Source organism: Megascapheus bottae, chromosome 9, assembly GCF_031878675.1.
Source record: "Megascapheus bottae isolate mThoBot1 chromosome 9, mThoBot2.hap1, whole genome shotgun sequence".
NCBI classification, from domain to species: domain Eukaryota; kingdom Metazoa; phylum Chordata; class Mammalia; order Rodentia; family Geomyidae; genus Megascapheus; species Megascapheus bottae.
The window spans coordinates 62,981,189-62,996,545 of NC_143517.1; the positions used below are offsets into that span (position 1 = coordinate 62,981,189).

The 15,357-nt window shown below is 49.2% G+C and overlaps 1 protein-coding gene across 4 annotated transcripts in view; it reads right to left on the reverse strand.

Annotated features, from left to right (window-relative positions):
- Zfat (zinc finger and AT-hook domain containing) overlaps positions 1–15,357 on the reverse strand; it is a 156,531-nt gene that overhangs the window by 87,000 nt on the left and 54,174 nt on the right. For all 4 annotated transcript variants that reach the window (XM_090339445.1, XM_090339446.1, XM_090339447.1 and 1 more), the window contains exons 6-8: positions 12,322–13,745; positions 11,313–11,545; positions 571–658 (exon numbers count right to left, since the gene is read on the reverse strand). In XM_090339445.1, the coding sequence (XP_090195571.1) occupies positions 571–658; positions 11,313–11,545; positions 12,322–13,745 (1,745 nt within the window). The remainder of the gene's footprint in view (positions 1–570; positions 659–11,312; positions 11,546–12,321; positions 13,746–15,357) is intronic.

Here is a 15,357-nt window from a genome sequence, read left to right on the forward strand (position 1 = left end):
GTAACACCTGGAAGTTCCCTGGTTTCAAGGAGGGATATAAGCCTTGAATTGAAAATAAACGGGGCTGCAGACCTCCGGGACCGGATGTGTTTGTCTCTCTTCTATTTTTTCCAGTCCCTGCCCCCCATTTCAGGAACCCCAATTTGCTGCCTGTAGGCCCCGGCAATGCTATACTCTGAACTCAGAGCCCCGTGCTTGCTGGGTGGGTGCTCTATACTTAACCCATGCTTCCTTCAGCTGTAGATACTCTCAGATAAGATTTCTTGTTTTAGCCCAGAGATGGTAACAGACCACAGTCCTCCAACCCCTGGCTTCCCACTAAAAACCATCACTAGAATCGTAGGTATGGACCACCACACCCAGCGGCTGCTTATTTTGGTTTTCCTCTTCACTGTCATATAGTGAAGATAATATATAACACCATGTTTTAAACTAAACATTAGCAACTTTATCAACATGTGTTAAACTATACATAATTTCATCATGAATGGCTACCATGATGTACTGTACTTTGATCATATACATAAGCATATTAAAATTAATCTTATACTCTAAAACCCATAATCTTACCAGGATGATTGGTCTTGATATGTGACTTTATCAATCGATCTTCTGAAAAAGACTTTTCACACACAGGACAAGAATAACTCCTTTTGTCCTTAATAGAAAGAGAATGTAATTACTTGACTGTATTGTTTAAGTCTAGGCTCTATAGAAGAGCATCTACTACTACCACATCACCATCATCACCATCATCATGCAGTATCATCACCATCAATACTGTCACCACAACCACAATTACTATCATCATCACCATCATCATCATCATCACCACCACCACCATCATCATCATCATTATCATCACTATCATCACCATCAATACTGTTACCATAGCCACCATGATTATTATCATCATCATCATCACCAAAAACAACACTCATCACCACCAGGACTGCCATCACTATCGTCACCATCACAGTGACTAATCATCATCAGCATCACCACCACCAACACTGTCATCTCCGCCATAACCACCCTCGTTACAACTACAGCTCATCAATACTGTCAGCATCACCACGACAAATGTGATCCTTATCATCATCATCACTATCACACCAACACCGTCACTACCATAACCACTACCAACAGCAACAGCTCATCAAAACCAAATGGGCACTCACTGAGTCCTTCCAAGAACCTGACAGATGACTTCCTGTCCCTGCTCAGCAAGTGTTGGAACTGGAGGCCCAGACACTCATTCAGGGTGTCTCCTGCCCTCCCTACAAACCAGGACCCCAAGGCTGGAGAGGAAGCAACAGCTCTCCATCTGCTGGCCGGGTCAATCCAGTCACCATGGGACACTTCCTCAGCTTGGGAGCAGCTCTGCATATCACCCCATTTCCTGCCAGAGCTCACTCCAATCTACTTCACACTAGTTTTCCCTGGGAGATGGAAGGGAATGGGTGCCGTGTGTGGAACTGTGTACTCACAATAACCAGGCACTGGAATCCCAACATCCACTACCTCAGAGACCTTTACAGAAGCAATCCAGGTAAAATGAAGTTACTACAGCAGACCAATTCAATATGACTAGTTTCCTTATAAATAACAGGAAAGTTTGAATACACATGGGCATGGGCACACACACTCACACACTCACACAGAGCAAAGATTTCAGGACAATATGAAGATAGAAGTCAGGATGTGGTTTCTACAAGCTAAGAAACTTTCCAGCAAGCCACCAGAAACCAGGAGAGGCGAGGGCAATCCCTCCCAACCCTCAGAGGAAAGCAGTCCCGCTGACACCTGAGCACAGATTTCCATCTCCCAAACTGAGAGAGAACCAATGTCTCCTATATACCCAGGGTGTGGCATTTTAATACACTTCTCAAACCCATCTTAAGGAAAGCCCAACTCTATTAGGAAGGATCTGTGCACCCAGATGAACAAAACACAAAGGCAAAGCTGCAGGAGCTGTGATGGCTGGAAAATGGTGAGGTGGGGGGTTCTGGGGAGCATAAGCCATGCTCGCAGACTTGGAGGACAGAGAATTCATTCTTACTATAAACTTTTCACAGCAAGTGAAAAGTTCTACTCCTCAGATAGCTGAGTGCAGACCTAAGAACCTGCCTGCCCCCAAACCTCTGAAAAACAACTGAATAGTGCCAGGCTTTCTGTGAGAAACTTCCTGAGGGCAGGTACTTTGTATTCCATACTCTGTCAGGTCCTTGCCCAGCTTTTGACACCTTGTAAGGCTGTGAGCAAGCAGCAGCACACACCCAGGCCTCAAAGCCACAGCAGGAACTCCTGGTGTCACTGTTTAATTGCTGTGATATAACCTCTCAGTTTTCATCATCTGGGAAGTGGCAATAAGAAGACCAACTGCTTCCCAGGGTCACAGAAGAGAAGAAAGAAGAATGAGCAGACTGGCTGCTCAGAAAGGAGCCTGGCCTACAGCCTGGAGCAAGGCCTTGGTACACCAGAAACACTGCCGCCTTGTTTTGCCTTTGTCACTGCACATCTCAGCCTGTCCTCCTTCTCATGGGCTAACGTACCCCAGGGCTCTCTGGGGGGACCAAATGAGCCACCCCAAATTCCTTTATGGGTTACTGCTGTGAAACACCTGCACAAACCTAGGAAAAGGGTACTTTACACTGACAAAACTCCCTTAGAACAAGACAAAGGACAAAGGATGAACCAGTATAACAGTGATATTCACAAGATATATATTGGAAATGAACTTTACAACTTGGGAGGGGTGGGGGCGAAGAAAAGTGGGAGAAAAATATGGGAAGGGGTAACAACATTCAAGAAGTAATGTACCCAACTACCTGTAATCCTGATCCATTACCCTGATAGTAAAATTTAAAAGAAAAAGAAAAAGCACGGGCTGGGAGTGTGGCCTAGTGGTAGAGTCCTTGCCTAGCATGCACAAAGCTCTGGGTTCAATTCCTCAGTACCACATACACAGAAAAAGCCAGAAGTGGTACTGTGGCTCAACTGGTAGAGCTCTGGCCTGGCGAAAGCCCAAAGACAGTGCCTAGGCCCTCAGTCCAAGCAAACCATCTGGATGTCTTCCCCACCCAACTCTTGGCACCTAGGAATTCCAAGAAGTCAAGTGAGATGACCAGTCCAGGCAGCTCCTGAGGAAAAAACACTTGGGCCAGACAGTACCACACACGTCCCCTGGGTGGCATCACAGGCTTGGGGTTTCTCACTGTGCTCCCGTCACTGCCCTCTGTTTCCCAATGCTATTTTGGAAAGACACTCAGGGCCCCACCAGCCCCCCAGGCTGCCTTGTCATCAGAGTTGATGGAGACGTTCCAAAAGGCTTTGAAGGAGTTTACACTGATCTCTCCTGAGCCCTAGCTATTTGATTTTTCTTCTTTTAATCCCTGATAGTCTGAAAGCAATTTATCGCAGAGCTTATCAGGGCCCTGATTCTTGATGCCTTTGAAGACAGTCCGAAGGACACAGACCGTGGTAAAGGGGGCTGGGAGAAGAGCAGACTCCTAAGGCTCATTTACTTCTTTTTCAAAACCTCAGTGCCTTGCCAGATATGAAACTGGAACACATTTTAAAAGACCCGTGGTTAAAAGAGGGACAGGAAGCGCTCAGCCCTCTTGGTCTGTCTGTGGATAAAGATGCCTTCCAAGCAATAAAGACCTGTTGACAGAAGGTGGGGAAGGATGTGAGCACAAGGCTGCAGCCATGCTATGCAGTGCAAGGCCAGCCTCTTCCTGAGTGACCTCCCTTGGTTAGTGCCCCCAGTCAGTAACAGACACTGGATATTTTCAAATCTCAGACCAGCACTGAGTGAAAAATACTAAGTCAAGTTGCCCATCCCCCACTCTGTGAAGTACATGTAACAAGTTCTCCTGTGAACTCCCTGAGATTAAGTCACAACAGCTACGGTGCTCATCCCTCTGAAATGACTTCTCGGGAATCAAGGCCAGCCCCAGTGGCTGCTTCCCTCTGTGACTTCACTCACTAGTTCTTGAAATGTTACAGCCCCTTTGTTAGGGAGTGACATTGTGCTGAGGTAGAGGAAGGAGACTCTGGACAGTTAAGAGCTCCTCAAGAAGGAGCTGTGAACTGGGCACCAGTGGCTCACGGCTGTAATCCTAGCTACTCAGGAGGCTAAGATCTGAGGATCACAGGTTCAAGGCCAGCCCAGGCACTAAAGTCCCTGAGCCTTTTTATCTCCAATTAATCACCAGAAAACCAGCAGTGGCACTGTAGCTCAGGGGGTAGGGTGGTAGCCTTGAGCTAAAGATCTCAGAGACAGCACCCAGAGTTCAAGCCCCATGACCAACCCAGAAAGAGAGAAAGGAAGGAAGGAACGAAGGAAGGAACGAAGGAAGGAACGAAGGAAGGGTGAAAGAAGACCTGTGCCATGCATGGAGAGCACACGTATGGGCAGGGAGGGAGGCAATGCGTGTGGCAGGCACCAGAAAGGGGGTGCTGAGATGGTGACTGATCTGAGTTAGTAAAGAGCAAGAAGGCCTGAATGAGAACCACAGTAGGTGGGTTCTCCTTCCACCAAACACAGCTCTGCTTCACCACACCCTGCCCACTGAGACCAAATCTCATCTCATCTAAGAAGAGTCTGTTCTGTACAAAGAAAATGCTGGGAGCCACAGGGCTGCTATACAGTGGATAAGATACCCAAATAGCCACACGGAAAACAGACAAAAAAAAAAAAAAGACCGATTTAATTCTTGGAAAGTCAAATATGAGGTCCACTGAATGGAAAATGTTATGCTTTCCTGTACTTACAAAAATGCCCACTAAGCCAGGCACTGGCAGTTCATACCCGCAATCCTACTATTCAGGAAGCAGAGATCGGAGGATTGTGGTTCAGAGCCAGCCCAGCCATGAGAGTCCATGGGAGTCTTTATCTCTAATTGGCCACCAAAAAATTGGAAATGAAGGGTAAGGAGTTTGGCCTAGTGGTAAAGTGCATGCCTAGCATGCATGAAGACCAGGGTTCAATTCCTCAGTACCACATACATAGCCAGAAGTGGTGCTGAGCTCAAGTGGTAGAGCTCTAGCCTTGAGAGCTAGAGGCCCTGAGCTCAAGCCCAGGATAGGGGAAAAAAAAAAAACAAAAGGAAATGAAGCTGTGGCTCAAGTGCTAACCTTGAGCTAGCTAAGAAATAGCATCCAGGCCTTAAGTAAAAAAAAAAAAAAAAAACAACCTGACCAAGTGTACCATTTATGTTCAGAATGATATAGAAGGGAATTTCCTCTACTTACTTTCCCTGTGCTTTACTGACAATATATTACTTTAGCTGATATCTGGGAAGTATATGAAAGCTAGATTCCTTATTCATTCCTTCCTTCCTTTCTTTCTTCTTTCCTTCCTTCCTTCCTTTCTTCTTTCCTTCCTTCCCTCCATCTATGGACCTATATGGCCAGAAAAACAAAAGAAAAATCTGCTTCTGAAAAATCAGTGGCAAGTTCTGTGAACATCTAGTGAGAAACATGAGACCCAGACTGAAAGCACCAGCATTATCATCAACAGCAAGCTTTGCCCTCCAAGGAACAGAAGTAGAGGGAGAGGAAAAGGATGAGCCACCACAGCCACTGCAGTCAGGCCCGGCCCCGTGTCCCATACAGAAACCTGGATAGGTGTCTCCACTTTCAGGACAGGGGACCAGACTGGGAGCCACCTTTCCAAGTCTTCAAGCCCCACTGACCCCAGGCTTGGACTGTGCCTGTGACATCTTCTGAGAAGGAATACCTCAAGAGCCAGGGACAGCAGATGGTCCCTTGAATCGCAGACCCCCAGAGCCCACAGGAAAGTGTGATTGGGCAGGAGCCCAGGAATCTGACTTGCACTCCAGCAACTGCTCTCCTGTGGGAATGTGGTCCAGGAGGTCACCAATTACATAGGCAAGTGGCTTTCAGCATCCCCCTTCTGGTGCCTGCTACACTCACTGCCTCCCTCCTTGCCCATGTGTGTGCTCTCCATGCATGGCACGGCTCCCTCCTCCAGGAAGTGACCTCCTTGACTACATCCACCCCTCTGGTGCATACTGCCCCATACTGACCCACACTGAGGCAAAGGGCAAAGGCTTAGGAAAACAAGACTTACTCTAGTATGGGTGAATGCTGAGAACATATTCTGCCCATTTCAACACCACTCCTCACGGCTCACAAAGCTGGCCTTACAGATCTCTAATGGGTCATGACCCACAGATTTCATCTCAGGGAGAAGCTGACCCAGGAACCCTGCACCTGCTTCCTAATTTAACCCTCACGACCCTGAGAGATAGACTCGAGGAGGCTGAGCGCCTCACTCAAAATCTCAAAGGCGGGTCTCGTATCAGAAGTCAAGCACAACCAGAGCCCAGGGCTCGCGCTAATCCTCTAGACTCAAATCTTCTCAAGTTTCTTCTTCACAAAGTTGGCACAACAGTGAATGGAAAGAGCTTGCTCTGGAAATGCCACTGACGACCTCCTTGATTAAGTACTAAATCTCCTACGTGCCAACACTGCCAGCCTCTGTACCCCACTGTTCCAAAACTGTGGATCAACCAAATCGCTCAAATAAGAGGAAAGATAATTAGTACTAAAAGCATAGGCTTTTTTGACCATTATCCCCTAAACAATACAGCATACCAGTAGCTGATGCCATTCTGATGCCATTACTTGCCCACGGTAAATAATGTAGTGATTTAAGGTATTTGGGAGGATGCTTACATTTCATGGATAAATACTACACCATTTTATCCATGAGTCCTCAAGGTTTGGTAAAGGGGATTCCTGGACCTATCTATGGACGCCGAGGGGTAAGTGCACAATACCCTGAGCCTACACCACAGAGCTACCTGGAACGGGGGTACACGAGAAGTCTGTGAGTGCACTGCGCATACTCAATCCCTCCAATCACTAACCACACACCCTTAGCTAAGACACAGCCTTCAGAGGCACAGAAATTGGCAGTGCACCGAAGACCCCAGCACCCTAACACATGGAGGGACCTGGATACCAGGTTCTGGCAGAATGGACTGCTTCTATGCCCTGTCCTTAGTTTTTGCTTTGCATGGCAATGTGTACTAAAAGCAATAAATGTACACACAAATGTGAAGATCCAGTCCAATGACAACAGACCTGAGGCCATCGCCTAAATCACGGGCAAAGAAACCACGTCTCTTGAGGGAGCAAAGACTCACCCCAACTCCGTGCTCCTCTCTGTCGGAACAGCACCACCCCCGGACTTAGCCAGTCCCTGTGATGACCACCCCTCCTGGCTCAACCTCCAGGCTAGCCAGCCACCAGGCACTCCTATACACAAGCACAGTGGCGCTGTCCACACCACTGACTGAGCTCGCCAGCCCCCGGAGACAGCAGGGCAGTTAGCGGCACTGCCCTTTTCAAGCAGGAAAGATCACACACTCCACACGAAGACGGGAGCTGGAGCAGCAGCCCTGTCCTTCTCTCAAGTACTCAGCTTCGTCTACACCGTGGAAGCAATGAAGGATCTGTGTGGGGAACAGCAGAGTTGTGAGGGCAGCGGAGGATGGGAAGGGAATGGCAGAGAAAAACTCACGCGGTTTCTTCCCAGCTGCTTCCAAATCATGAGAATTCTTTCAAGAAAGGGTTTTCTACCTCAAGGGTTATGTTGTGTGGCTTAAATAACTTCACAAAGCACAGGCTCCAATCCTGTGGATTTACGACACTCTGTAATTGGGAATTCCATCTTAGTGACTTGGCCACCGAAAATGCACCTTCAAATACTGACCAAATACTCATGGCTGGAGAAGGAAAAGGACTGTATCTGCACAGTGGAATCATGCCGACTTCTAAAACGCAATCAAGAATTAACACGTGATTCACCACAGATGAACTAAATCACCCAGGCACAAAAGAGGGTACTACATATGTTGCTTATGAAATGTCCAGAACAGACAAATCCAGAGACAGTGGGCTAGTGGTGTCCTGGGAATGAGGAGAGAGAGGTAAGGGATGATCGCTAGTAGAAATGGATTCCTTTTGGAAATAACGAAAATGTTCTAATTGGGTGACAGTGCATCACTCTATTACTTGAAATGCCACTAATGTCACTGAAGGTTTATACTTTGAATGAACAAATAGTAAAGTACATGAATTACACCTCTGTAAAGATTTTTACCAAATATTCCCAGTAACTTTCCTTGCACAGAACTCAATGTAAAATACTCAGAGAGAAACCCTTCATCTGACCCAAAGTGTCCACCCCCAGGGCAGGAGAAGAATTTTCACTGTTTCCCAGGGCACCCTGGCCTTCATCATGGAAGTAGGCTGCAGGCCGAAAGAGCAAGCATCCTCTAAACTCTGCACATCATGACTTGTTTTCATAGTTTACGCTCTTGCCATAACAGCAACACAAGTCTCCTGTGTCATGGGAAATGCTTATTAATGCGACATCCTGACATAAAATCAAAGGCTTCACTTTGGTTTTGGTGTGGACTCCACCGGGTATTTCCCCTGCCCTCTTTCCCAGCTCAGAGCTGCTCGTCTGCCTCAGGGGACAGTCTCGCCAGCCCCACCACCCTGCCATCATCATTACTGGTTTATGCCCTACAATGCAAAAGCCCTGGGCAGGCCACAGACCAGCCAGCCCGATTGCACATGAAATCCCAATGCCTGGCAGGCAGAGGACAGACCCTTTATTCCAGAACCAACAGCGGCTTTTTTTTTTTCTTTCTTTTTTTTTTTAACCTTTACGAGTGTCTCAATTACAAGAATTGCAAATACTAGTGGGCAAAGATGGGAACTGAACTTTAACAATTTCTAGGAAAGCCTGACTGCTAATGAGGATAGCATTTTTTTGGTAAAAGGCTAATTGCATCCCATTCCTGCACTTAGCAAGCTGGGCTTGTCCTGCAGATATTCACTGAGGTGGCACAGAAAGTATGCATGCAGCCCCCCAATTCATGCAGGATAGGTGGTAGAATGTGGGACAGTCCACCCCAAATTCCTTCACACATTGTATGAAAGAATGTGAAGGCAGAGCCAAAGATCATAGTTCATTTCCCTGACATTCTCCTTGGGACTAAGACCCCCATAGCTAGCCTTCAGAGGTAGACCACACTGGGTCGAGCCAGAAGCCCTGAAACACACAATGCAAACAAATCCTGACTATGAGGCAAAAGAGGTGTCTCAGGGAGCAAAGTCTACTGGCAATGACCTGGATCTTGTCCTTCATTCAGCCAAGATTGCAAACATCTAAAGCTGGAGCCTCATGTTTCAATAGAGTAAGCAAGATAAATAATATTAACGGTCAAGTCGGGAGTTTGGCCTAGTGGTAGACTGCTTGCCTAGCATGCACAAATACCCGGGTTCAATTCCTCGGTACCCCATACATAGAAAAAAGCCAGAAGTGGTGCTGAGGATCAAGTGGTAGAGCGGTAGCCTTGAGAAAGTCTAAGGACAGTGCTCAAGCCCTGAGCTCAAGCCCAGGACTGGCAAATAACAACAACAACAACAACAACAACCGTCAATAGTGCTCACTCCCTACCTGGCTAACTGAACAATGGGCAACTCCCTATTGGTCATCCACGCATGGGTACACTGAGGCACAGATGAACCACATGATTTATCTCAAGGCTAAGTACATATTAAGCAGAGAAGCCAGTGTTAAAAGCCAGATGTTTACTTCCTCCACCTCTACCCTTCAAGGCTCTCATTGTGGCTTCACTCCCTCAACACCAGATGACATCCCAGCAAATCTGCATGAATGAATTCTGCCTCCTCAGCATTCCCTGCCCTAAGAGAACCGGGAAGCAGTGCAAACCTAATAGCCATTACAGAAGGGACTACAAGCCACATGCTTTCGTGTGGAAGAAGAGAGGAGTGCAAGGAGGAGAAGTAAGAGGGGCAGGGAAAGGGAAAGAAGAGCAACAAGCAGGGAGGAAGAGAAATGTGACTTGGAAATACCAGGTGATAAGCTCTCAAGTATGTGACAAGCACCATGCTGAGTCCTTTATCCCAAACATTCTATTTTCCCTCCCAACAACTACAAGAGATATGCAGGAATATACAAGTATGCATAAATACCATAGGTGTATGTATGTATACGTGTATGTATAAATACACATACATGCATATGTATACATACATGCATATGTGTGTGTGTGTGTGTGTGTGTGTGTGTGTGTGTGTGTGTGTGGACATGCATGTGTGTATGTGTCTAAACTGGATTTCAAGTATAGATTTTCCAAGAAAGCTGTCAGTGTTCCTAAATGACCTGTGACTTGCCCAGGGCTGCAGAGCCTGTGAGAGTGCAGAAGAAGGTGCTGTAACTCAGAGGCTAACCTCAAAACTCCTGCTGACCTTCCCCCTCACCACCACACCCAAACAGCCCACGGCAGCAAACCACTCAGGTGTTACATGATTTCTGCTCCACAAAGGGTGGTGGTACATCCAACTCCTGAAGCTTCATTCTGTGCTGTGTATGGCATAAAACAGCATGCAATTACAACAGAGCCACACACCCGGAGCCAGGTGTGCTCTGTATGACTGTCAGATGCACTCTCAGGCATCAGCCTCCTGGACTGAGGCAGAATATGCAAAAATAAAGAGGCACTCGTTATGTTGCCTCATCTCCCACCACTGACTGGACAGATAGGACCACAGTGACTATCCTTACCACCGCATTAACAAGTCACCTTTTACATGAAAGCACTTCACAAGAGGCTCTCCCAGTGCTTGCCATCGTCCACACCCCCTGTACTCCAACCACCTACCAAGAGCTGTTCTCTCCACAGTCATCTAATCTCATCTCACATAACCTCCCGACATTTAGTGGGAGCTATTATTGTCCCTGTGCCAGGACTGAGGCTTGAACTCTGGGCCTTGGTGAGGTCCCTGAGCTTCTTGCTCAAGTGCTCTTTTACTGCTCTACCATTTGAGCCACAGCTCCAGCTTTTTGGCCAGTTAACCTCAGTCTCCTGAGTTGCTAGGACTACAGGTATGAGCCACTGGTGCCCAGTATGTTATTAATAAATCTTTAAAATGTCCTTTATAAAAGTCATGCTTCACTTCTGTAAATCTTTCTTCTACAGGCTTTGTGAGATGGTGATACATTTGCATAGAAGACCACTTGTTTAATCTCTTTTGCCCGTGTATGGGCGCCCTCTGCTGCGAGGGAAAAGCCCATGAAAGAAGAGCCTGCAGGGAAAAGGCCCTCCCTGGGTTTCCAGGACTGGAGGCTCACACCCAGGTGACCTGCAGCAGGGACACGGGGGACACTGTCACAGGCTTAACTGAGAAAGCCGTGAGCACGCAGGGAGACGGCACCCCCGCTCGGGCTTGCTACTTACCAGCTCTGTGTGACCTTTCAGGTGTGCCTGCAGCTTATATTTGTCTGGAGTCGAGTAGTCACAGCCGTCGGTGGGGCACTTCAGCAAGATGTTGCTGTGTTTCTGAATGACATGGCGTTTAAGGCCGTTTTTGGTGATGGAGGAGTAATGGCACTGGGCGCAATAGTACAGGTGTTCCCGGGTGTGGGTGCGGACATGCATGTCAAAATGCACTTGGTACCAAAAAAGTTTGCCTAAAAAAATAGTTTCACGTGAGAACAAGGAATTTTCTTTTAGACTCAACTTGAGTTTTTCTCTACAGATCGGCACTTTGGAACTACTTATATCTCCTTCTCGCGCTCGCTCGTCTGGGCCGCCCTCCACTGCGCCGCATTTCTGTGTGGAAAGGACTTTTCCAGTGCGGCAGGTGACAAACATGAAGAGTGGCACCATGTCTGCTAGGGGAGGAAAGAAGACACGTAGGCTGCGGACCGGTTATGGGGTCCGATGCGACACTGAGCTTGCACAGGGGGAGAGCCTCTAGGCCCGCTCACTCCCGGGAGGCAGGTGGGGAGCCAGCCCGCCCTTGGCCTGCACCCCCTGTCCTGGGAGACGGAGAGGCTGAGGTTCACTCTGAGCTGCAGGCACTGCTCTGGACCTTCCTGTGGAGAGATGCAGCCACTTTCAGGCCCTCTCTGCTCATCTACAATGTGGCCGTGACTTTAACTCAACTGGACACTTGGTACGTGCCACAAGAAAGGCTCTTCTCAGGTCAAAAACTGCTGGAGGTCGTGGGCAACCCTCAGCCAGCCCAGACAACCATGCCACCTGGAGGTCCCCACAGACTCCACCGCTACCTGTACCACGAGGGCACTGTTCCTATCTACCCGGGAGGAGGCCAGTAGCTAGTTACGAGGTGTTTTGTCCAGAGACACGAGCTCCAGTGGAACCCACGGTGACCACAGCACAGCTGAACGGATGGAGCTGCTGGGACGGGGCGCTCCATCCCGTGGCACTGCCTTTTCCTTACCACAATATTCACACTCCAGGTCTCCGTAGACCTTCCGGATCCGCTCACACAGGCCAGTGTTCATTCGCTTCTTCTGCAGACTGTCCAGAACCTTCATAAAGGCACTGCTGCCCGACCGGTGCTCCGAGGCAGGTTTGCAAGTGTCAGGCTGGCACGTGCCAACGTCCCCATCACTAGCCACTGGAGGGAGAAGATCGGAGGCCTGGGCTAGGTCGGGCGGGAGACACCCACCCAGGTCAGGCTCACGGGCTGGTGGGCCTTTACCTGGAGGGCTCTGGGCACTCTGGGCCTCGGGGTTCAGAGCAGTACTTTTAGCCGTGGACAGTAATGGTGGGACCTCTTCACCCTGAGCCTGCGCTGAGGGTGCCTGCTGGGTGGCCAAGGCCCTGCCAGCAGCAGCGTGAGCCTCGGCGGAGGTGGGATTGTCTTTCAACAGGAGGTCATCGGAGACCACAGAGGGCGGGGGAAGGTCTGAGGCCACCACAGTGGCTCCCAACTTGCAGGGCGGCAGGGCAGCAACTTCGGCCTGGGAGGTGGCCAAGGGCACGGCTGGGACGGGTGTTTCCACGGGGGCCTCCAGCTCCTTCTGGCCTTCCTCAGGCCGAGCCTCGCCCTTAAGCGCGTCCATCCCCTGGCCCACAAACTCCTCTGCTGCCAGCTGCAGCTGCTCCCCCAAGGCTTCCTGCTGGATGTCCCCACCGGGCTCCAGGAGGCAGAAGCTCTGATTGATGGAGCTGGTGAAGACCAAGGCCTCCTGGGCGGCCTCGTGCGTGTCTCTGATATGGGCACGCAATCGGATGGAGCTGACGAACTTCCGGAGGCATATGGCGCACACGTACACGAAGGGGTGCTTCCGGACGTGCAGCTCCAGTGCCTGGTACTTGGTGGCCCCATGGCCACAGAGCTCACACGCAAAGGGCCACTTGTCACCGTGGACCAGCATGTGGCGGTCGCGGTCCAGTTCGTTCTTGAACTTGCGCTCACAGATGTGGCAGTCGTAGAGCAGCTGCCGCTTGCCTTCCCGGGTCATCAGACGGAGCTCGTCCAGGGCCTCCTCGACCTTCTTGTCCTGGGGGTCGTGGGTGTCCCGGATGTGCCTGATGAGGTTCTTCACGTCCGAATACTTCTTCTTGCAGAAGCGGCAGTGCTGCTTGATCTTCTTGTGCACGCGCTCGACGTGCACCCTGAGGTGGCCCTTGCTGAGGCAGGTGAACGAGCAGCAGTCGCAGGCAAACTTCTCCCCGGTGTGCTTGCGCAGGTGCACGTTGAGGTTGGCCTTGATGGCGCTGGCGTAGCTGCACTGGGGGCACTTGTATGGCTTCTCATTGGTGTGGATCCTCAAGTGGGCCTGCAGCGAGTGCTTGAACTTGAAGACCTTGTTGCAGTATTCACAGGTGAAGATTTTCAGCTGGGTAGGGCCTAGCCTAGAGACAGACAACAGCATTGTTAATGTGCAGAGGTCTGGAGGCTTCCCAGTGACCCAGACACCAAGGCTCTGTAGGAAAATGAAATGGAGCAAAGGAAGAACACATGCATTTACACAATGCACAGACCTGGTAGAATAGGACAGGACAGGCACAGAGACAGGAAAGGAGGTCTCAGTCCTTCAAAAGCTCACAGCCTAGGCCCCAGATACTCAGGGAAGAGAGGACAGACCAGCAATCACTGGCTGATTATGTAATGGACACTGAAAGGAGTGATGGTAGCCTGGGAGAAAATTGGAAATGTCTGGGTTGAGGTTTGAAGAATAGGAAAGAAGCAAGAAATGGAAAAAGGAGGCGGCAGGTGCCATCCCACACACAACAAGCAGGCATGTGGATCTGTGTGGTCTGGGATAGGTCTATTTCATATGCGAGTACTGGGACTTGAACTCCAGGCTTGGGAGCTGACCTTTACATTTTTCACTCAAGGATAGTGCTCTACCACTTGAGCCACCACTCTACTTTCGGTTTTTAGTACTTAATTGTAGACAGGAGACTATCTACTCAACCAATTGTTGAGGTGCCCTCTTCCCTTTGTTCAAGTTTTCCTGTGGGAGCCACCAGTTAGAAAAGACTCCATCCTGAGGATTGAAGAAGACCTGGAATTTGTTAGCAATGAGAATGTACTTGCTGGGCCGGGAGTTTGGCCTAGTGGTTAAAGTGCTTGCCTAGCATGCATGAAGACCCGGGTTTGATTCCTCGGTACCACATACATAGAAAAAAGCTGGAAGTGGTGCTGAGGCTCAAGTGGTAGAGCTCTAGCCTTGAGAAAGTCCAAGGACAGTGCTCAGGCCCTGAGCTCAAGCCCAGGACTGGCAAAAAAAAAAAGAGAGAGAGAGAATGTACTTGCTGTGATTAACAGGAGTTTAGCTTGGGGGGGAAAAGGGAGAGGGTGCAGGGCCTCACCAGCAGCAGTGCAGGTGTGCAGGTGAGAGACAGTCTACCTGACACTGTACCGTCAGGAGCCACTGCTGACTTGCACCAGCTGCCTCTCTCCCATGGCTCTGTCTGCTATAGATCTGATGACTGACTCTCCACCCTCCTTCTGCAGCATGGTAAACTTAATGCACAGATGGAGAAAACAACGCTGGTGTCTATTAACCAATTCATTCGCTGTTTCAATGAACAACTGCCACTGATTAACACCTGTCAGGGCACTGCAAACTTGTGAGATGTTGCACATATAGGAGAGAATACAAACCATGGCCTGTCTCAGAGAGCAATGTAAGAAGGTATATGCTCAATAAGACAGTCTCAATAAGAAACTATCTTATAAGAGTAAGAGTGGCAGTAACAGAAGTAACTAACAGGTATCTGTGCCCTGTACCAACTAAAATCCAACCTATTACCTACCAATCTTCAGAGATAAAAACTGAACATCTCCCCAATATCAAGCTGGTAAATGATTTACACCTACGCAGACTACTCTCTCCTGCTCATCCATCCTCATCCTGTGCATGTCTGCACTCACAGACGCACAGCTGTGCCTCCTGGGCATGAGCACACACACAGAGAAGGCTCCCTGGATGGAGGAGCTGCCATTGCTGCTGAAATG